At 36.6% G+C, this 22,861-nt stretch overlaps 1 protein-coding gene across 10 annotated transcripts in view; it reads left to right on the forward strand.

Annotated features, from left to right (window-relative positions):
• TLE1 (TLE family member 1, transcriptional corepressor) overlaps positions 1 to 22,861 on the forward strand; it is a 97,256-nt gene that overhangs the window by 32,483 nt on the left and 41,912 nt on the right. For 4 of the 10 annotated variants that reach the window (XM_053702460.1, XM_053702463.1, XM_053702467.1 and 1 more), the window contains 3 exons: positions 8,142 to 8,346; positions 10,164 to 10,180; positions 20,128 to 20,244. In XM_053702460.1, the coding sequence (XP_053558435.1) occupies positions 8,142 to 8,346; positions 10,164 to 10,180; positions 20,128 to 20,244 (339 nt within the window). Of the gene's footprint in view, positions 1 to 8,141; positions 8,347 to 10,163; positions 10,181 to 20,127; positions 20,245 to 22,861 lie in introns of those variants that run through there. The other 6 variants (XM_053702461.1, XM_053702464.1, XM_053702462.1 and 3 more) reach the window with 4 other exon arrangements.

Consider the following 22,861-nt stretch of genomic DNA (forward strand, 5'->3'; position numbering starts at 1 on the left):
ACTCAGACAATATTAGGTTAACATTGCTTATCTTTTAATGATCGATATAGATCTACGTATATGTACATATGTGTTTCTCACAGAGCCACTCATTTGCCGTTAGGCTTTTTTCTTTATTATTTATTAACTAGTTAAATAAACAACATAAGAAAAACAATCTCATTCCATGCTATGTTTTATGCTCTGACGTATGCCTGATTTGCCTGAAAGAGACACTGTGCATCCTGGAAAACCAGAATAGCGGAAAATTGGGTTGACAATTTGGTGGACCTTTGCGCCCCTTCATTGAACATGCAGTGTGTCAACCTGTCTCCCCCAGAGGGGAGGAAGCTTTGGGAGCTTGTCTGTTACTACAAGCAGCAGCTGCACTGAAAGTAAATGCTGCCCGGTTTGATAGCAGCTGTCAGTATTGTTCAATGGGCCGACTTAGTACACAGAACAATAGAGCGGGGCCATACTCCTAAGGAGCAGCGTCTTTCACACTATGAAAAGAAATAGTAATTTAACGGTTTAGACAGCCATTCTGAGTGTGAAAGATCATGAGTTTTTATAATGCAAATGAGCTAGACGCAATTCTCCTTCCAATGTGAGGTTTGATTTCCCAGTAGTGCCATATTTGTGGTGATGGCCTAAATATTTTTGTACAGTTGGACAAATGTGCAATATATATTTATGTACATGGCTTGCTTTTACAAACAATGCCTTACACCATAAACATATGAATGTCTGAGAAGAACCAAAAGGCCCATCAAACCAGTCCAAAATGCAAAAATCCCAAGGTTAATTGTACACAAAATGACTCGCTTTTGTTAGTAAAATACCATAGTCTGAATTTTTTTTTTTTTCTTCTACATGCATAAATTTGCACTGTGACGGTGATTGAATATTAGATACCACTGATATGAATCTCCAGAAGGATATAAATAGGCTAGAAATGGTACAAGGGGGGACTATTAAATTTGTATATATTAAAAAAAAAAAAAAAAAAAAAACAACCTATAAAAATGTAAAATCTCACCAAAACAGATTTGACTGTCATTCATTGCTTGTACAATTTGAGCTGATGGATAATCCCTCTTCACAAATTTTAGATTGAGAATCTGGCATTTTTTTGGGTACAAATTATTATTCAACTATGCTGTTCTATTCTTACATCTTCACTGTGCTGCTGCTTTTTAACATCCAATATCTATAGTTGCCTGACAGAATCATTTAATGGCACTTTTTTTTTTGCCAACATCTAATAGCTGTGATCTATTCTTTCATAATCGTTTCTGATATCTGAACATTCTGTCAAAGGTCTGTTTGCTCTGAGCCAGCATCAGTGGATTGAGATGTCTGCCTCCTAACTGGATCGCTTTGCATGAGGTGATTGGCTAAAGGATTAGCAAGATGCTTGTTTATTTCTCTCCTTGACTGTGCTTGCCAGTTATAGCTCGCATTGTAGTGTGTGAAGCTTAAGAGGATGAGGTTAAACTCTTGAGGGTTTATTCATGTGAGTATCTGGCTAATCCTTAGAAAGCCTGTAAATATCTAGACTGAATATATTGTCATACCAGCAAAATGAATTAACCATGATTGTTTAGTAAAAAAAAGTTGAGAAAATAGAAGTCTTTTTAAAGGGATATGAAACCCACAAATTATCTTTGCTCATTCAGGCAGAGCATAGAGTTTAAAAAAAATGTCCAATTTACTTCTATTATCAAATTTGCTTTGTTGAAGAGGTAGGTGTCTGAATCACTACGTGGGAGAAAATAGTGCTGCCATATAGTGCTTTTGCAAATGGACAACATTCTTGCAAAGCTGCTGCTGTATCGTGTTTCAGACGTGCACTTTCCTGAGCTTACATCCCTGCTTATCAACAAGATAACGAGAGACAATTTGATATAATTAAATTAGAATGCTTAAATTTGAATGCCCCATTTTAAAGGGACAGTATACACCAATTTTTATTAACTGCTAATACACATCGATACTGATCTAAAAATCCAGTATAAAACAGTTTAAAACTTACTTAGAAGCTCCCTGTTTAGCTTTGTTCTAAAAGTTTGCAAGGACACCCACTGAAAGTGGTTCTATAGCAAAAAAGCAGACCACCCCCCCTTCCTCTGCATATGAAAAGACTCTTTACACAAACAGGAGCAAGCTGGAGTAGGTATACATCAGTATTCTCCTAAAACTTTGGGGCTTTGTTAGGAGTCTGATAATCTGTGCAATGTTATTTTAAAAATAAGTAAAACTATACATTTAAAAAAATAAAAATAAAAAAGCTGTTTGGGCTATATAAGTGGATCATCTACAAAACATTTATGCAGAGAAAAATCTAGTGTGTAATTTCCCTTTTTAATCATGAAAGAAAAATCTTTTTCTTTTGCATCTATCGTAGTGAAGTTGTAGCTATCTCATAATGGAATACTGTTAATCCAGGGTTTTTAGTCACTACATAAATACCATTAAGGGGTATTTCACTGGAATCCTGATTTGCTCTTTTTCCCATTAGTTTCCTCCATAATTTGTTTAAAAATAGATAATTACCTATTCCCCAGTTTGCATAACCAACACAGGTTTATATTAATATACTTGTTACCTCTGTGATTACCTTATATGTAAGCCTCTGCACACTGACCCCTTATCTCAGTGTTATTTACAGACTTGTATTTTAGCAAATCCGTGCGGACTCGTTAATAACTCCACAGGAGTGAGCACAATGGTATCAATATAGCACACATTCACAAGCAGTGTCTTGCTGAGAATCTTTGGTCAGTAGTTGCATTTGTTTACAAAATGTAAATGTGAGTAACATTTAAGACATTAAAGGGACATAGAACCCACATTTTTTTTTCTTTCATGATTCAGATAGAGAATACAATTTTTAAACAACTTCCCAATTTACTATTATTTAATTTGATTCCTTCTCTTAACTTTTGCTGAAAGGTTTATCTAGGCAAGTTCAGGAGCAACAGATAACCTAGGTTCTAGCTGCTGATTTGGTGGCTGCGTATATCTATATATACCAATTGTCATTGGCTCACCCATGTGTTCAGTTAGAAACCATTAGTTCATTGCTGTGTCTTTAACAAATGATACCAAGAGAATGAAACAAATTTAGATAATAGAAGTAATTTGAAAGTTGTTTAAAATTGTATTCTCTATCTGAATCACAAAAGAAAACTTTGGAGTTTCATGTCCCTTTTAAGTGCTTTGAGAGTGATAGTATAAAATAATTATGCATATTTAAAATAGCTTTGCATTATGCTAGTTTAATGTAATTGTTTTGAAAAAAGGGGATTTTCCATTCTTGAAAATGAAAGCGCACATGGCAGGCTTCACGAGTCAAACCCTCCCACATACCTACCTATAATATGCAATTTAATTACTTCTGCTGAACCAATGGTTTTCTTCAGATCCAAAACCAGATAAGGAAAGTGTTAGGTGTAGTTTGACCATGAGGGGGGGTGTCAGGGACATGCAGTAAACAAGGTGTTAACCTCTTCTGATGATGATCCGACTGTGCTGATATGTGAATCTACTGGAAAACTGTAGAAAAATACAGAAATTTATAAGATATTGACTATGGTTAAATTAAAAAAATATCTGTACTAGATGCTGATTGTTGGCTAGTAGTTTTTCAGTGTATAGAATGCTTTGTGGTTTCTGAACCTCATGTCACTGTTGCTCCTTTTTTTTTTTTTTTTTTTTTTGGGGGGGCAGGGGGGTTACTTGTGGTGTGCTTTTTTTGTTTTTGTTTTTTCTTGTCATTTTTGGCCTAGCTGATTTTGTTTCAGGTTTTTATTTTGAGCTGAATACTGCAATTGTCCTTTAATGGCTTCTGTTAGTCGAAGTATCTATTGCTCTTCCACCAGGACAGACTATTCTGTGCAGCTGTGTTTTGCTTTCATGATACATAAATTCACCAGCAGCTGCTAGTCTCTGCTAATGAGTGGTATTTATAGGCATAAGAGTGAACTGACAGGTCAAATACATTTGAGCTTCATTTCAAAGCCAAACCGTCTCTGCTCTATCCCTTTCTGGGAAACTGTAGTTTGGTCACATGCGGAGTGAAAAAAAAGACCAGCTTTTGAGCACTGAACTTCAGCAGTTGTCTTCAGTTTTGTTCGGCCTCCCACAAGAATCACTGGCCAAATCCTCATGTGGAGCCAATGGGAGTTCAGGAGTACAATTTTGATAGTGTTATAGAAGCATTTTTGTAATAAACTATAGATGTTTTAAAAGTGCATTTAAGTATGCACCGCGCATCAGCATTTTAAACACAGAAGTTGCTCAGAGAGCCTAAGGTACTTGTATCGTCTGGTAATGACCCAATTTAATTGCTCACGATACAAGCCCCACTGCAGTATTGAAAATGCTGGTGCACTGAGAATATCTAGCTATGCTTCACATGCAGAGAAAAATGCCAACACTAAAATAGTGATAACTTTTACTAGAAGCATTTTTTTGCCAATACATGTATATTGCAAATAAATTTCTATTAAACGATGTAATTAATCTATGTGCATGTTTAGCTGTAATTTTCATCTTACTCATTTACTGTATCCAAACATATTATATACCGTTTTTCTCGCCATTAAATGGACTTTCTAAAGATACCATTATTTTCATCATATCTTATAATTTACTATAAAAAAAATTATAAAATATGAGGAAAAAATTGAAAAAAACGCACTTTTTCTAACTATGACCCCCAAAATCTGTTACACATCTACAACCACCAAAAAACACCCGTGCTAAATAGTTTCTAAATTTTGTCCTGAGTTTAGCAATACCCAATGTTTACATGTTCTTTGCTTTTTTTGTAAGTTATAGGGCCATAAATACAAGTAGCACTTTGCTATTTCCAAACCATTATTTTTCAAAATTAGCGCTAGTTACATTAGAACACTAATATCTTTCAGGAATCTCTGAATATCCATTGACATGTATATATTTTTTTTTAGTAGACATCCCAAAGTATTCATCTAGGCCCATTTTGGTATATTTCATGCCACCATTTCACCGCCAAATGCGATTAAATACAAAAAATTGTTCACTTTTTTACTAATTTTTTCACAAACTTTTGGTTTCTCACTAAAATTATTTACAAACAGCTTGTGCAATTATGGCTTAAATGGTTGTAAATTCTTCTCTGGGATCCCCTTTGTTCAGAAATAGCAGACATATATGGCTTTGGCGTTGCTTTTTATTAATTAGAAGGCTGCTAAATGCCACTGCGCACTACACGTGTATTATGCCCAGGAGTGAAGGGGTTAATTATGGAGCATGTAGGGAGCTTTTAGGGATAATTTTAGCTGTAGTGTAGTAGACAACCCCAAGTATTGATCTAGGCCAATTTTGGTATATTTCATGCCACCATTTCACCGCCAAATGCGATCAAATTAAAAAAAAAAACGTAAAATTTTTCACAATTTTAGGTTTCTCACTGAAATCATTTACAAACAGCTTGTGCAATTATGGCACAAATGGTTGTAAATGCTTCTCTGGGATCCCCTTTGTTCAGAAATAGCAGACATATATGGCTTTGGCGTTGCTTTTTGTTAATTAGAAGGCCGCCAAATGCCGCTGCATTTCACACGTGTATTATGGCTAGCAGTGAAGGGGTTAATTATGTAGCTTGTAGGGAGCTTGCAGGGTTAATTTTAGCTTTAGTGTAGAGCTCAGCCTCCCACCTGAAACATGAGACCCCCTGATCCCTCCCAAACAGCGCTCTTCCCTCCCCCACCCCACAATTGTCCCCGCCATCTTAAGTACTGGCAGAAACTCTGCCAGTACTAAAATAAAAGCTATATTTGGGCTTTTTTTTTTTTTTTTTATAGCATATTTACATATGCTGCTGTGTAGGATCCCCCCTTAGCCCCCAGCCTCACTGATCCCCCACCAAAGAGCTCTCTAACCCTCCCCCTCTGCCTTAATGGGCGCCATCTTGGGTACTGGCAGCTGTCTGCCAGTACCCAGTTTAGTGAAAAAATGTGCCTCCTTTTTTTTAAAAAAAAAAGCCCTTTTCTGTAGTGTAGCTTCCCCCCCCCCCCCCCAAGATCAACCCCCCACCCCTTCCAGATCTCTTAGCTGTTTATTTACAGCTTTCAAAACGTTTTACTTTTGAAAGTTTATTTTTCTGTAGTGTAGCGGTTCCCTCCCTCCCGCCCCCCCCCCCCCACTCCACTCGGCACATCGATGGCCGCCCACCCGCCTCCCAGGCTTGCTCCCACCCACCAACGATACCGGCCACCGATGTCCGATGCAGAGAGGGCCACAGAGTGGCTCTCTCTGCATCGGATGGCCATGGGGGGTTATTGCAGGATGCCTCGATATCGAGGCATCACTGCAATAACCGGAAAGCAGCTGGAAGCGAGCAGGATCGCTTCCAGCTGCTTTCCAGACCAAGGACGTACGCCACACGTCCTCGGTCATTAACTGTATTTTTTTTGAGGACGTGTGGCGTACGTTCTTGGTCGTTAAGGGGTTAAAGGGATACTAAACCCAATTTTTTTTCTTTCATCATTCAGATAGAGCATGCAATTTTAAGCAACTTTCTATTTTACTCCTATTATCAATTTTACTTCATTCTCTTGGTATCTTTTATTTGAAGAAGCTGGAATCTAAGTTAAGGAGCCGGCCCATTTTTGGTTCAGCACCCTGGATAGTGCTTTCTTATTGGTGGGTACATTTATCCACCAATCAGCAAGCGCAACCCAGGTGCTGAACAAAATAAAATGGGCTGGCTCCTTAGTTTAGATTCCAGTTTTTTAAAATAAAGATAGCAAGAGAACAAAGAAAATTGATAATAGGAGTAAATTTGAAAGTTGCCTAAAATTGCTGCTCTATCTGAATCATGAGAATTTTTTTTTTTGGGTTAAGTGTCCCTTTTAATAACCCATTATGTTTAGTTCACATGTGAAGGGACATGAAACCCAAAAGTTTTCTTTCCTGATTTAGGTAGAACATATAATTTTAAACAACTTTCCAGAGTCACATCTCTTGGTATCATTTGCACTACTGGTTTCTAACTGAACACATGGGTGAGTGTATGTGTGTAAATGTATATATTAATAATAAAAAAATAAATATATATCAGTGGACGGCACTCACTGGTCTTTTTCAAGTGTACTTTTATTTAGAAACAAGCATGACGTTTCGGGGACACACGTGCCGTTTATCTGCTATATTCAACGGTTGGCACCCTGGCAGCTGTATGTGTGTATTTTCTTCACCAAAAGACAGGAACAAACCAGGATTTTTTCAAACATGAAGTCAAAAGGTTTACTCCCCGAAATGTTAATACATTTTGACTTCACGTTTGGAGAAAAAAAAATAATAATCCTGGTTTGTTCCTGTCTTTTGGTGAAGCTATATTTCTTACACAGAACAACCGGGTGGTTGACCTAAATAGGGCAGATTCACATAAAGCTGGAATGTATAGAAAGAACTGTTTGCAGAAAAATGCTGTGTTGTGTGATTATTTTATTAGGTTTATAATGCTGTTTAGCTTGTAAAGTCTTCATTTCAAAGCTTTAAAAATAATGTATTCGGTGTTACTTATGACAATTTTGAGAGGGGCTTGGAACCTAACTCCCCACTTCCCATTGACTTACATTATAAACTGGGTTTCAATTTACATAGGTTTCTATTTACAACCATTCATTCTGGAACCTAACCGCGGCGTAAACGGAGGGCTACCTGTGCACATGTGTGTGTGTGTATATATCTATCTCCACCAATCAGCAGCTAGAACCTAGGTTCTTTGCCAAAAGCTTTATCTAGGTAAGCTCAGGAGCAGCAAAGGATAGCAAGAGAGCAAGAGAAGGAAGCAAATTAAATAGAAGTTAATTGGAAAGTTTTTTTTAAAATTGTGTGCTGTGTCTAAATCAATGTCTGACTTTACTGTCCCTTTAAGTTTAAATGACACTGCTTGATTAATCCAGGTCTCAGTAAATTATTATTACTTGGAATGTGATGTAATTTAGTGCATTAGGTGGTTTATCACTTTTCACCAGGAAAGAATGTAAACTACTGAATGTTTTGTTTCATGACTAACTAGTTCGTCTTTTCTCTCTCTCTCTCCCACCCTCTTCCGCTGCTGCATTATTTCTACTTATTCAAATCCTACTCTCTTCGGTGTATGACAGCAGCAGCAGTTGCAGGCTCAACATCTTTCACATAGCCATGGTCCGCCAGTGCCTCTAACACCACATCCATCAGGCCTTCAGCCACCCGGAATGCCATCGCTAGGAAGCAGTGCTGGCCTCCTTGCCCTTTCTAGTGCTCTAGGTGGGCAGTCTCACCTGACCATGAAAGATGACAAGAAGCATCATGATACAGACCACCATAGAGGTGAGAGGCAGGGAAAGCCTTATTAGGACACTTTTGGAAGTCATTTTGATTACCCTTCCCTATTTTTTGGCGAGAGCTATTTCATCTGTTAAAACTGTCAGTGCTGGAAGGACCCAACAACTTCTAGCAAATTACAATAATGGAAGACCTTTAGGCACTGATAGAAATAAATATAAATACAACTGTTTTTGTTTTCCTAAGAAAAAAATAATTTCCATGTTAAATTAACAACTGAGGCAATGTCACATTTTATATCCCAAGGGACATGCAGTTAGTCTTTTACACTATTGCTTGCAGAGAACTGTTTAACCCCTGAAATGGCTAAAGTGAGTTGCAGTCTGGGAATGCACTTCTTGTCCTGAGCTGAATATGGTCATTGAGACAATCAAGGGCGACATGCGTGTAGCCACCATTTACTGGCCTTGTTCAGCTCAGAGCAGACTTCCTAATGATCTACTGGAGCAGATTTAACTGTTATAACCCATTTCCAGGTATATTCAAGCAGTATTGCAAAAAGTGTCCTATCCCATAAGGATTTTTTTACTGTAGTGTTTTTTTTTTTTTTTGTTTTTTTTTTATGGGACAGTCATCACCAAAATTGTTCTTGTTTAAAAAGGTAGATAATGCCTTTACTATCCATTCCTCAGCTTTTCACAAACATTATGTTAATATACGTTATAACATTTAAACCTCTACATTTCTGCCTGTTTGTATTCCACTACAGACAGCCTCTTATCACATGCATTTTATTTTGCTTTTCACAACAGAAGACTGCTAATTCATGTGTGCTATATAGATAACATTGTGCTCACACCTGTGTTGTTGTGGGTGACGCTGCGCTAATTGGCTAACATCCATGTTAATAGATAATAACCATGTGATCAGGGGGCTGTCAGAAGAGGCTTAGATACAAGGTAATCACAGAGGTAAAAAGTATATTAATATAACTGTTGGTTGTGCAAAACTGAGGAATGGGAAATAAAGGGGTTATCTTTTTTAACAAACATTTTGGAGTTGACTGTCCCTGTATGTCCCTTTTTTTTAATCCCTTGTTTACCAAGGATGGCTGCAGGAAATTGCATAACCATGCTCTGTGGACCTCTTTGGCAGTCAACAGGTTAATATGCCAAGTGCACGCTTATAGCACAGTATTTTAAATATTTTTATTCACATTTTATTTTCCAAAGGTTCTCAACCAGGTCATAGTGTCTTCATTATATTAAACAATAACTTTGACGTGTATATATCAGTATCTTCTATCAACTGTAACTTTATAATATCTCATAAAACCTAAAATGCTGCTTTTAAAGATTTGCTTTATGTAAACAAAAAAATAAATCTCTGCAGACTTTGCACTTGCTTTAGCTTTTTTTTTTTATATTGGGAAAATAAAATTTCAGCAACCTATTCATCAGATTTGTTTATTTAAAATGCTTGCAGTAGACTATGAACCTTAATATTTTGTGTGCAGTAATTCACTGGAACTTTTGTTAAACAAAAGGGATCCGGTAAAACATTGTTAAAGAAGCAGACGTCTATTTGAAAAATAAAAACTGGGCACATTTGCACTTGACTTTAATTTATTCTTTTATGAATAGGGAATTATGCTTACACTGTAAACATTTTCTATTACTGTATTTTGAGAAAATCACTGTATTAGGAATGTGCAATGGTTTTATATAAAGAAAAAAAATTAATAAAATTCATTTTAAAACTTTGAGACTTGTGTTCTAATTTTTCCTCCCTTTTTTTTCTGTTCTTGCCTTTATGTGTCTGAACGGACATGTCTGTACATTTCTGGGTTTCTTCGAGAGCAGAAAGAGAGCCAGGCACAGTAAGTAACATTACAATATTTCAGTCCCTTCTTTTCACTGTTCCGATCTATTGTAATGCTTAGCTATACAGTTAGAAGATGAAGTCTCCACGCGTACAGTGTCCAATAAATGACAACCTTGCCACTGTGTACATAAAGGTGCCTGTTTACCCAAGTCTGCACAGCTTGTTTGCTAACACAACGGTGTGTCATGTTTGACTTGGTGTCAGTGTTCATTCTCTATACATTAGGTTTGTAGCACTATGTGCCTGTTAGCTCTATTTTATGTTGTTACTGACCTCTCCACGATACTGAAAGAAAAGACTATTTTGTATTCTAGTACATTTGATTGAAGTAGTGGCTTGACAATTGGTGTAGACTTTTTTTATTTAATAAAATGTATGGTTAGTTATTAAAGGAATGCTGTAATAACTACATGCATATGAAAGATCTATATTTAAGTGTTTACATTTTGTTGCCTGAAAATTATGAAGCAGGAAAGCTTTACATTTAAATTACCAATGCTGATTGGAAATTCTACTGACACCCAGTGAGCATTAAAGGGACACTGAAGTCAAAGTAAACTTTTATGATTCAGAAAGAGCTTTAGGACGCTTTAAAATTTACTTCCATTATCAAATTTTGCACAATTTTTTTTTATATTCACACTTTCTGAGGATCAAGATCCTACTGAGCATGTGCACAAGCTCACAGGCTATACCTATACTAGTCTGTGATTGGCTGATGTCTGTCACATGATACATGGTGGCTGGAAAATGGGAGAGAAAAATGAAACTTCCAGAAAGAAATTTACTGCTTATTTGAAATTCAGAGTAGCTGTTAAATCCTTTAAACTTTTCATTTCAACAACGCATAACTTGTTTAATTGTTGCAAGTGAAACATTGCAAAATACCATAATTTATTTTGCAGCTTTTTGATGTAAAATACATCTAAATATTGTGCTTGTTTTACTTTCTCACAGGGAGGCTTTGCTTACTACTTTTAGACGATGTATGTGATAGTTTGTTTACTTTCCCTCTCTCCATAAGCTTCTATGGTGTCACATGCTTTTAAAAGATGGATTATCAGTTTGGCATCAACATTCATGATAGGAAAATCATTTATTTGCAATAGTAGCTACGTTGAATCAGTGCTAAAGCTCCTTTAAAGGGACAGTCTACTCCAAAATTTTATTGTTTAAAAAGATAAACCCTTTATTGCCCAGTCCCCAGTTTTGCACAGCCAACATGGTTATATTAATATACTTTTATTTTCCGTGATTACCTTGTATCTAAACCTCTTTTGACAGCCCCTTGATCACATGACTTTTTATTCATTATCTATTTAGTTGCATTTTAGCCAATTAGTGCAGTGTCACCCACAACTCACTCGAGAGAACACAATGTTATCTATATGGCCCTTATGGATTAGCAGTCTCTTGTGAAAAGCAAATAAAGCATGTGATAAAGAGGTTGTCTGTAGTGGCGTAGATACAGATAGATTTAGAGGTTTAAATGTTATAAAGTTTATTAATATAACAATGTTGTTGTGCAAAGCTGGGGAATGGGTAGTATAGGCATTATCTATCTTTTTAAATAATAACAATATTCAAGGGAATACAAGAGAGCAGGCTTCTCTAGTCTGCACATGTGCAAACAGAGTTTGTGCTGTATCTGAATATTAGTTTATGATTGGTTAGCAGGGGTTCTTTTGTTCTGGGGGAAAGTGAAATACGTGAAAAGAATAAACGTAAAATAATTATACTTATTTGATTAAAAAAAATGTGTGTTTAATGTCCCTTTTTAAACTGCTGGATACCTGCAGCTCTCTTTAAAACTGTTCTTTTAACCCATAAATGTCAGTTGGTAACGCCCTGCATCTTTATACTGGTTGCCGCCATCTTGGAACACATGTATAGTTGCATCCTGTGACAGAAGCAATGCGCTTTAACAGATCAGTGATGATAGCAACTTTTGGCAGCTGTACTTTTAATTTGCGTTGGCTTGCACAGTAGAACATTGTAACATTACATTTTGTCTTAACTAGCTTAAAAGTGATATATAGTAAACATAAGCTGTCAGGAATAATACAGGGCAATTCAGCCACTGCAAAACATACAGCGCCCACTCTGTATTGTTCACTCTAAACTGAAGTGCACAATACGACCTGCCAAGGAGACGAGAACACTGATCTGTGAATCTGCACCACTTATTTTCCAAGATGCAAGAATGCTTTTAAACTGCAAGATGACTGTGTCCATTGTGAAAGAAAACTGTTGCATGGTGAGTAGGAACTATGCTACTATAGTTGTACTTGGCAGTTTAATGTCCCCTTTTAACAGGAAAGTTCTATTAACCAATAAGCATTACAGTGAGCACCTGTCTTCCAATGAAGGCAAGGAGGATGAGTAGGGAGTACACAACTGATGTAGCTTTATTAGTTGCGTTTTAATAACACCTTACAGTAGTGTCCCCCTATAAAGGGACAGTGTACACCAATTGTCATTTAACTGCATGTAATATACACTACTATAAAGAATAGTATGCACACATACTGATCTAAAAATCCAGTATAAAACAGTTTAAAGACTTAGAAGCTCCTAGTTTATCATTGTTGAAAAGGATAGCTGGAACACCCACTGCAAGTGGTTCTATAGCAAAAAAGCAGACAACTCTCTTTCTATGAATATGAAAAGACTCTCTACAAAAAACAGAAGTAAGCCGGAGTAGGTATACATCAGTATTCTCCTAAAACTTTGGGGCTTGGTTATGAGTCTAAAAATCGGCACAATGTTATTTAAAAATAAGCAAAACTATACATTTTAAAAGAAAAAAAGCTGTATAAGCTTTATTAATGGATCATCTATAAACCATTTATGCAAAGAAAAATCTAGTGTATTTTGTCCCTTTTTAAGTTTCAAATATTTTAGCCTTTGTATTTATTTTTCTGTAGCTGAAGGATGTGTGCATTTTTCTTCAAATTGTAAAATACATTTTTTTTTTGTATTATGAACTATATCTCACACTATCTCTAGTTTATGGAGGAAGTTTAAACGTTTAATTTTCATACTAAAATAGCAAAATACCAAGCTTATATGTATTCTATTTACTCCCCAAATCTAAGTGCACAGGCAAAAAAAAAATGGGTAGGATTTTTTGTCCCCTGCAGGCTAATAGAAAACATCTGACAGGCACCACCCAGGTATCCTTTATTCCCCTGTGTCTCCCTCACACACTTTATAGAAATGCAAATGCAGCAGTCCTTCATTGCCCTGGAAACAATTTGGGATCAATACCCAGTTGTAACCCAAGCTGTTAGGATCACTCTTCCTCTGTTTAGATCTGTGCAGTTCAATCAATACTTTTGTAGAGTAGCAACATTTATGTGTACAGTGCTGCTTCAAAATATGGTTTAAAGTAAATGCGTTTACTACTAATGAGGAAAGAATAAACTGGTGCTTTTATAGGGTTCCTCTGAAGATTGTCAGTGACCTTTTAATAAGCAGCTAAATTATTCAGTCAAAGCAATTCAAACATTATATATATATATATATATATATATATATATATATATATATATATATATATATATATAATTTTTTTTTTTTTTCTTCATAAAAAATCTTAGTGTTATTAATAAATACTATGGGACATTAGTAAGTGCTTGTTTCTCAGTTGGACTTTAACATTCAGGGCACTATATACACAAATAAGACACGTTTAATACAAACCCAGGAGTATTTAAGTGCCATAGATGTCAATTAAGCTTTCATAGTGTAATAAGTTTTCCTATTTACTTATATTATCAAGAGTCCTCTTTCTATTGATCATTGTTAAAACCTGATCCCTTTTCATGAGGACATACTTAAAGGGACATGAAACCCAATTTTTTTTCTTTCGTGATTTAGAAAGAGTATGCAATTTTAAACAACTTTCTAATTTACTTCTATTATCTAAATTACTTAATTGTCTTGACATGCTTTGCTAAAAAGCATATGCAGATAGGCTCAGTAGCTGCTGATTGGTTTTTGCACATAGATGCCTCGTGTGATTGGCTCCCCCATGTGTATTGCTATTTCTTCAATAAAGGATATCTAAAGAATGAAGCAAATTCAATAATAGAAGTAAATTGGAATGTTGTTTAAAATTGTATTCTCTACTTGAATCATGAAAGAAAATTTTTGGGTTTAGTGTCCCTTTAATTCCTGTGATGTGAGTTCTGTATGGTTACAACGCTATAACGTAAATAGAGATGGGCCGTACTGAGTAATGATGGTGGGGGGCACCCCACCCTGTACATACTACTGTTGCACACACTGTTAGGATCTCTTCTTTACAAAGATAGATGCATATACTGTATTATTGTTAACTACTATGCTCTAAAACCTCGTGTACATACAGGTTTCTATAATGCACACAGCTGCTACATAGTGGTCTGGTTGTGCCTTTCCTCTGCCTTCTTTAATATGCTCTCATAGAAAGGGATCAAATAGCAACCAAGGAGACAGAGGGGTGTATTTGATTGTAGTGCAAAGATTTTTTTTTTCCTCCTAATTGCTTTAAATGAAAACTAAGTACATTTAAAATTTGTCGGTGACCTTTTACAAACATAATTTACAAGAAGTAAAACTCAAACATGGGGTGCGTACTGCTAGGGGCCACAGGTTATTTGTTCTCTTCATGGTGTATTGACAGCATTTATCTTTTGCTCTGAGCAGCCTTCAGTAGGAAAAAAATATAACCTTAAACCTTAATTGGTACCAGATGTAAGTTTAGGAATACACTTGAGTGTCTGTAGCACTAATTTCCATAATGTGCTATGCTTGCTAATGGTTGTCACATTTTAATTTAGTCAGTTACAGGGTCTGTGCATATTTTAATATCACCTTTTTATCTAATTGTTACGTTTGTGTATTTCTAGATAAGCTTATGTAAGCTGCAACTCAGAAGACCATCAATACGTTTAAAATGAACTGGTGTATAGCTAAGATTGCAAAATGTGTGGTTCATAATGTACAGATCTAGTGGATCTAGGATAGTAAAGGACAGGAGATGATAAAGGAAAAAAAAAAAGTGTAAATAAAAAAAACAAACAAAAAAAAACATGAATTTTGTTTTTTAGCTGATTTGGCACTGTGGCTGTAGTAGGATAACAAAAGTAGCTCCAATTCTCCAATTTACCAAAGGACTGGACTAATGAAGTGCTACCAACATGTTCTACATACATTTTTGCTTAAGGGGACTAAAATCACTACATGTTATGCACCTCCCTCTAATCATGGGTACTATCATTATGGAACCTAGGTTAGATTGCAGGTATCTGAATGAGTTGCTGGATGTGCAAACGGGTCAGCACTGGAACGTAGTGAAATATAGATTTCAACATGGCGGCACCCATGGTTACAAAGAGGTGGGGAATAACCCCAATGCAATGGTTATAAAATGTATTTGTGTTCCTTTTTAAGAGCCCAAAAAACTTAAAACTAAAAATGGAAAACGCAGACATTGCTAAGAAGTTTCTTCAACTCTGTACCATCCAGTGCCAATACAGAATGTTACCCTGTCTGGATTATACCTTCTCAACTAATTGCAAAACACTATCAAGGCAAAGATGCATGCAAAATATTTGCATACTTCGTCTCTTACATATAAATACCAGATTCAAATCTTTAATAGAAGGGGGGAGTTATTTAACCTTGTGTTATGGTCTTTTGTTGTGTATAGAGAAATTTCTCACCAGAAAAATTGACATCACTATTTTGATTTATAAAATACACATTTATTGTCTTTCTTGAGGTTTACTGCATTTTCCTCATAGTAAACACCAAAAATGCTATTGTTTAAAAAGATAGATAATCCCTTTTATTTACCATTCCCCAGTTTTGCATAATCAACACTTTTTTTTTTTTTTTTTTTTAAATACTATTAAAAATAGGGGCACTTTAATTCATCAAAGTTTACAAAGCAGCAGTTTTGATTAAAAATTTACCTTTTTTTTTTTTCTTTTCACAGCCAGAGCAGCTTTCCCCTCCTGGAAATCTTTTCTTCACATGTCAGCAATGACTAATCCGGCTTCCTCCAATCACAGCTTTCCCCCCAGGGTGGTCATTGCCTGAGGCCATGCTGTGATTGGAGGAAGCAGGATTAGTCATTGCTGACGTGTGAAGAGATGATTTCCAGGAGGGGGAAGCTGCTCTGGCTATGAAAAGAAAAAAAAGGTAAGTTTTTAATCAAAACAGCTGCTTTGTAAACTTTGATGAATGAAAGTGCCCCTGTTTTTAATAGTATTTTTAAAAAACGGGCTTTCATTCATCAAAGTTTACCTTCACATTAATATAACTTTTTTTTTTATCTTTTTTTTTTATTTTTAAAAACCTGTGTGATTACCTTGTATTTAAAGGGACAATAAACACCAGAATTGTTGTTTTAAAAGATAGATAATCCCTTTATTACCCATTCCCCAGTTTTGCATAACCAAAACAGTTATATTAATACACTTTTTACCTCTGTGATTAACTTGTATCTAAGCATCTTCTGACATCCCCTGATCACATGACATTTTATTTATTATCTATTGACTTTCATTTTAACCAATTAGTGCAGTGTCTGCCACAATCCACGGGCATGATAACAATGTTATCCATATGGTTTACATGAACTAGCTCTCCCCTGTTATGAAAAGCAAATAAAGCATGTGATAAGAGGCGGTCTTCAAGGGCTTAGAAATTATTATTATTATTATTCTTTATTTATAAAGCGCCAACAGATTTCGCTGCGCTGCCCATGGGTACAAGGATAATAGTACAGTGGAGAAACAATACGATAAGGCACTAAATTTTACAGACAAATACAGGGGGAATTGAGGGCCCTATTCCCGTGGGAACTTACAATCTAGACGAACATATGAGCCTTCCCAGGTTTAGCTTTCATCTAAGAATACCAAGAGAACAAAGCACAATTGGTGATAAAAGTAAATTGGAAAGTGATTTAAAATTGCATGCCCTATCTGAAACATGAACATTTTTTTTGGACTTGACTGTCCCTTTAAGCTTCTGCAAACTTCCTCCTTATCTCATATCATTTGAAAGGCTTGCATTTTAGCCAATCATAGATGACTTAAATAACTTCATGGGGGTGAGCACAGTGTTATCTATATGACACTCATGAACTAACACCCTCTAGATGTGAAAAACTGTCAAATGTATTCATAAGAGACGGCCTTCAAGGGCTAAGAAATTAGCATATGAGCCTACCTAGGTTTAGCTTTCAACTAAGAATACGAAAAGAACAAAGCAAATTTGATGATTAAAGTAAATCGGAAAGTTGTTTAAAATTACATGCCCTATCTGAATTATAAAAGGTTTTTTTTCTTTCATGATTCGAAAAGAGCATGCAATTTTAAGCAACTTTCTAATTTACTCCTATTATCAATTGGTCTTTGTTCTCTTAGTATCTTTATTTGAATTAGTAGGATTGAAAGCTTTTGAGCCAGCCCATTTTAGGTTCAGCACCTGGGTTGCGCTTTCTGATTGTATGGCTAAATATAGCCACCCTTCAGCAAGCGCTATCCAGGTTCTGAACCAAAAATGGGCCGGCTCAAAAGCTTTTCACTCCTGCTTTTTCAAATTAAGATACCAAGAGAACGGAGTACAATTGATAATGAGTAAATTAGAAAGTTGCTTAAAATTGCATTTGAATCTTGAAAGTAAAAAAAAAATGGGTTTAGTATCCCTTTAAGGTTGGAGTGTTCTGCAGATTCCAGAGATCACCCTGCAACATCCTAGATAGCACTAGCATGATCAGTGCCCCTAATTGTCCCCGGCAATAAAAACAATATTTTTCTTTCATGATTTAGATAGAGAATACAATTTTAAAGCACTTTCTAATTTACTTCTATTATCTAATGTGTTTAATTTATCTTGGTATCATTTGTTGAAGAAGCAGCAATGCACTACTGGTTTCTAACTGAACACATGAGCGAGCCAATGACAATCGGTATATACAGTATATTCGGCCACCAATCAGCAGCTAGAACTTAGGTTCTTTGCTGCTATTGAACTTGCCTAGATAAACCTTTCAGCAAAGGAAAACAAGAAACGTAAGCAAATTTAAATAGAAGTAATTTGGAAAGTTGTTTAGAAGTATATGTAGATTAAGTTTCTTAAAGGGACATTCCAGTCGAAATGTAATTGCACATAGATGAATTACATAATTGAATAGAAACATATTTACTATATACATGTATTAGCAAAAATGCTTCTAGCAAAAGTTTACTGTTTTAGTGTTAGCATTTTTCTCTGCACGTGCATGTGAAGCATAACTAACTATTTTCAGTACACCAGCATTGTAAATCCTTCAGCTGCTGAGAGAGGCAGTGGGGCTTGTATCATGTCAGCAATTAACAAATTGAGTCATTACCAGACGGAACAAGCACCTTTAGGCTCTCTGAGCAAGTGTTGCATTTAAAATGCTGGTGCACGGTGCATACTTGGATACACATTTGAAACAGCTATAGATTTTATTAGGAGCATTTTTGCTAATCGATTTATATTATAAAAATGCTTCTATTCAAAACTAAAATGCATCCATGAGGATTCCGATTTTGGCTGGAATGTCCCTTTTAAGAAGCACAATTTTTTTTTTTAAATTACTGGATAAGAACAAATTATGGGAATAGAACAAGACAAACATATGGCTGTTTCACAAGAAGAAGAAGAAAAAAATCAACACTATTTGTTTTTGGTAGACTATAGATTGTGCTTTATAGGAAGGCTTGGAACATTTATTGATTTTAAAGTTGTAATTTCAAGGACTTAGAACTTCAAGAAGCTTATCAACAATGTGTTGCTGTTCCCAAGCTAGACTTAAAGGGACACTGAACCCATTTTTTTTCTTTTGTGATTCAGCTGGAGCATGCAATTGTAAGCAACTTTCTAAATTAATCCTTTTATCAAATTTTCTTCATTCTCTTGGTATGTTTTATTTGAAAAGCAAAAATGTAAGTTTAGATGCCGGCCCATTTTTGGTGAACAACCTGGGTTGTCCTTGCTGATTGGACAGCACCAATAAACAAGTGCTATCCATGGTCTGAACCAAAAATTTGCTGGCTCCTTAGCTTAGATGCCTTTTTTTTCAAGTAAAGATGGCAAGAGAACAAAGAAAATCTGAATATAGGAGTAAATTACAAAGTTACTTACAATTGCATGCTCTAGCTGAATCATGAAATATTTTTTTTTTTATTTTGCATCCCTGTGTGAACTGTTTTAAATTTATTTGTGTGTGTTCTGTTCTAAGAATCACTTATTTAGCCTTCCTAATGCTTTATGTATATTTTTATTCCAGGACACATTAGGCATTGTCCTCTGTATTAACACCTCACTGAACAAATTGCCCCTTTGCTTATGCAAATGTTGCTCTTAAAAGAACTCATTGTAGCATGTTTAAGGCCTTGAGCTTAGTGGGAAAAGGGCAAGCTGAAGGCATGTCAAATTGCTACATGATCCACAAGGAATGAAAATGGTGTGCTTTTTTTTTCTTTTCATGTCAATGCTTTGTACCGGTGCGTAGATAAAACTATTGCTTGCACATTGTTTAATTTTTTTTTATATATTGGCCAAAACACTTTGCATAACCCATTACAATAACGTGACATCTAATGCTTGCGAGCATTGCAGAGCTTGCTGACTAAACGGTGATGGATAGATTGACTTGGAATAGGAAGGGACATTGACTGATGACCGAGGCAAGGTTTTATTGATTCAACTGGGAAGAGCTGGTATCTCTTTGACACATTTTTATAGAGGCTCATGCATTTTAATTCCTTTTGATTTTCTGTTCAATTAAACAGACTAAAAGTGTAGGTATCATATCTAATTCACCTATCACGTTCTATTTAAGTCCTGTTAGTGTAGAGAAAGACCATGAAAAGAATTTTTGATCAACCCTGTAATTTTTTTTTCCCCCCTCAGAGCAATTCCCTGTTGGTTTCCGACAGCCTGCGAGGCTCAGATAAACGAAGAAATGGACCTGACTATTCCAACGACCTCAAAAAAAGAAAAGTGGACGATAAAGATTCTAGCCACTATGTAAGTAATTGTGTTACAAACATTGAAACTAATTAGTAGTGTCCTTGGAAGATTAAAGTTTATTCAGTATAAAAGATGAAATGCAATATGCAGGTGGCTTAAATATTTAAAGTATAACTTTAACAGTTAACGCAGGTAAAATTCTTGCTTTTAATTAGTTGAATTTTCTCTGGAAGCAGTTTTAGTTCAAGCACCTAAACGGTATTCAGATGTAGGCTTGAAATACTTTCTCCTCCCACTCCCCATGATTTCTGTAGTTTTTACAGCAGTTTTATTAATTTAAAACTGAATTTCTTTCTAATAATAGTGAGAGCCCACTAATTCCTATTCATAACATATGGGATATACTTCACCTGGCTCGCACGATCTACTCAACTTCAGTCTCTGCGGTGTGGAGAGGTGACGTGGGAGCAGCCTGGTATGAAGGGGGTGAAATTCCTCAAACAAAGCTTTCCCTTTTGTTAGCTATAATTTAGAATGGGGAACCAGCAGTTGGCCTTATTTACATAGTACTTATTTGCTTCCAGTTTGTACATAAAATGTAAACATTCTGAGTAAGGCATGGAGGATTCAGATTTGACCCAGGAGGGGAAATGTCCCTGCTACATTATTTCACTCTAATAAATGCATTGCTCTGTAAGCTACACACAGTGTGTCATCCTGCTCAACTAGGCAGTGCATGCCTTGCATCTGTTCTCTAGTCTCATTCTGGTGGTCCTGAGGTCCACAGTATTCCCTGATATACTAATTTTACAACTGCAACAGGCTGTAGTTTGCAACCCTGTTTCTCATACCCAAACTGGGGTTGGGCCTTTTCCTCAAGGGTTTGTGGCACAATGGCAATCTGCGGTATCTGCTGCTCTGAGTTCTATGCCAGTTGAAAAGAGAAAAGTTAAACATTACTCCTCTGAATTCAGTACCAGTAGCTCTGTTGGAGCCATGGCAGTTAGCCATATGCAAATTTCCAATATGGATGATTCCATGTCTAGCTCTGAAGGTGAGCTTTCATCCACTGACTCCTCTAGAGCATTGTTTCTCAACCGCAGTCCTCAAGTACCCCCAACATGCCAGGATTTTATGATAGCTGAACCAGTGCACAGGTGAAATATTAACTGATGGGTGAGAGCAGATTAGTAACCATGGTGTTACTGCTTAGCCGATTACTGCACCGGTTCAGCTATCATGAAAACCTGTCCTGTTGGGGGTACTTGAGGACCGTGGTTGGTTGAGAAACACTGCTCTAGAGAATCTGAAAGGGACACTGAGGATATATAACCTTTAGGTTTAACATTGAACACCTAAGATAATTACTTACACTCTAGGTGTACCTGAATCTAAAGCTGCAGAGTGGAAAGCGGTACATAAGCTGGATATTGTCTTTTTAAACCTGGGTTAAAAAAACCCTGAGGCATTCCTGTTCCTTCTTTGGTGGTGGACATTAATCACCAGGGAGTCGGAAAAACCTGGAGTTCCTTTTCCCCTTCTCCAAATTTTTTAAAAAAAAGGTGCACTGTTCTGGATAGGCAGTTAGAAGTGGGGAGTACCGTCCCTAAGGTAAACGGCGCCATTTTCACCTTGGCCAAACACACCACTATTCCTCTGGAAGACAGTACATCTTTTAAGGACCCAATGGAAAGGAAATTAGAGGGGACACCTGAGAGGTTTTTCCTACAGGGAGGCCTACTTTTTCAACCAGCTGTAGGTATTGCTGCTGTGGCAGGGGCCACTACATTCTGGTGCGACTCTCTTTATGTAGAATCTCCATTGGAGGACATTCCGGACCACATTCTGGCTCCAAAGATGGCTAATTATTTCATTTGCAATGCCATTATCTAAATTATTCGCCTCCATGCCAAAATTTCTGGATTTGCAGTTTTGGCCAGGAGAGCTCTCTGGCTGAAATTGTGGTTGGTGGATATGATCTCCAAATACAGATTGCTATCCTTGGCCTTTAAGGGTAAGTCCCTGTTTGGGCCAGGCTTAGACTCTATTATTTCTACTGTCACTGGCAGAAATGGTGCTTTCCTGCCACAGAATAATAAATCCAGATCAAAGGGACTTTCCCTTGGAGGCTTTTGCTTCTTTTGTCCGAATAAGACACTGAGGAACCCTTCAACAAACAAATCTGAGATAAGGAGTACCTGGAAACCAAACCTGGTATGGAACAAGAGCAAGCAGTCTAAGAAGCCAACCCCTGAAACTTTCTGCATGAAGGGATGGCCACCGACCTGGCATCAGGTCAAGTAGGGGGCAGATTATCTCTGTTTCAAGGGGTTTGAGCTCAGTCCATATCTCATGGGTACAAAATAGGTTTCTTTCCTAAGATATGGAGAGTCCACAACGTCATCAATTACTAGTGGGAATATCACTCCCTGCCAGCAGGAGGAGGCAAAGAGCACCACAGCAAAGCTGTTAAGTGTTACTCTCCTACCCATACACCCTAGTCATTCCCTTTGCCTCTGTCTGTGAAGGAGGTGAAGTTTTGGTGTTTGAAGAATTTTTTTTTTCCCCGCTACAAGCAAGTTTTTTGGGTATAGCTGTAGTCCACGTCAATCTCTGCTGTAGAGTAGTGGTGGCTTTAAAGCAGTTAGGAGCTTGTAAGGTGGGCCTTGCTGCG

This window comes from Bombina bombina, chromosome 2 (genome assembly GCF_027579735.1).
Source record: "Bombina bombina isolate aBomBom1 chromosome 2, aBomBom1.pri, whole genome shotgun sequence".
Taxonomy (NCBI): domain Eukaryota; kingdom Metazoa; phylum Chordata; class Amphibia; order Anura; family Bombinatoridae; genus Bombina; species Bombina bombina.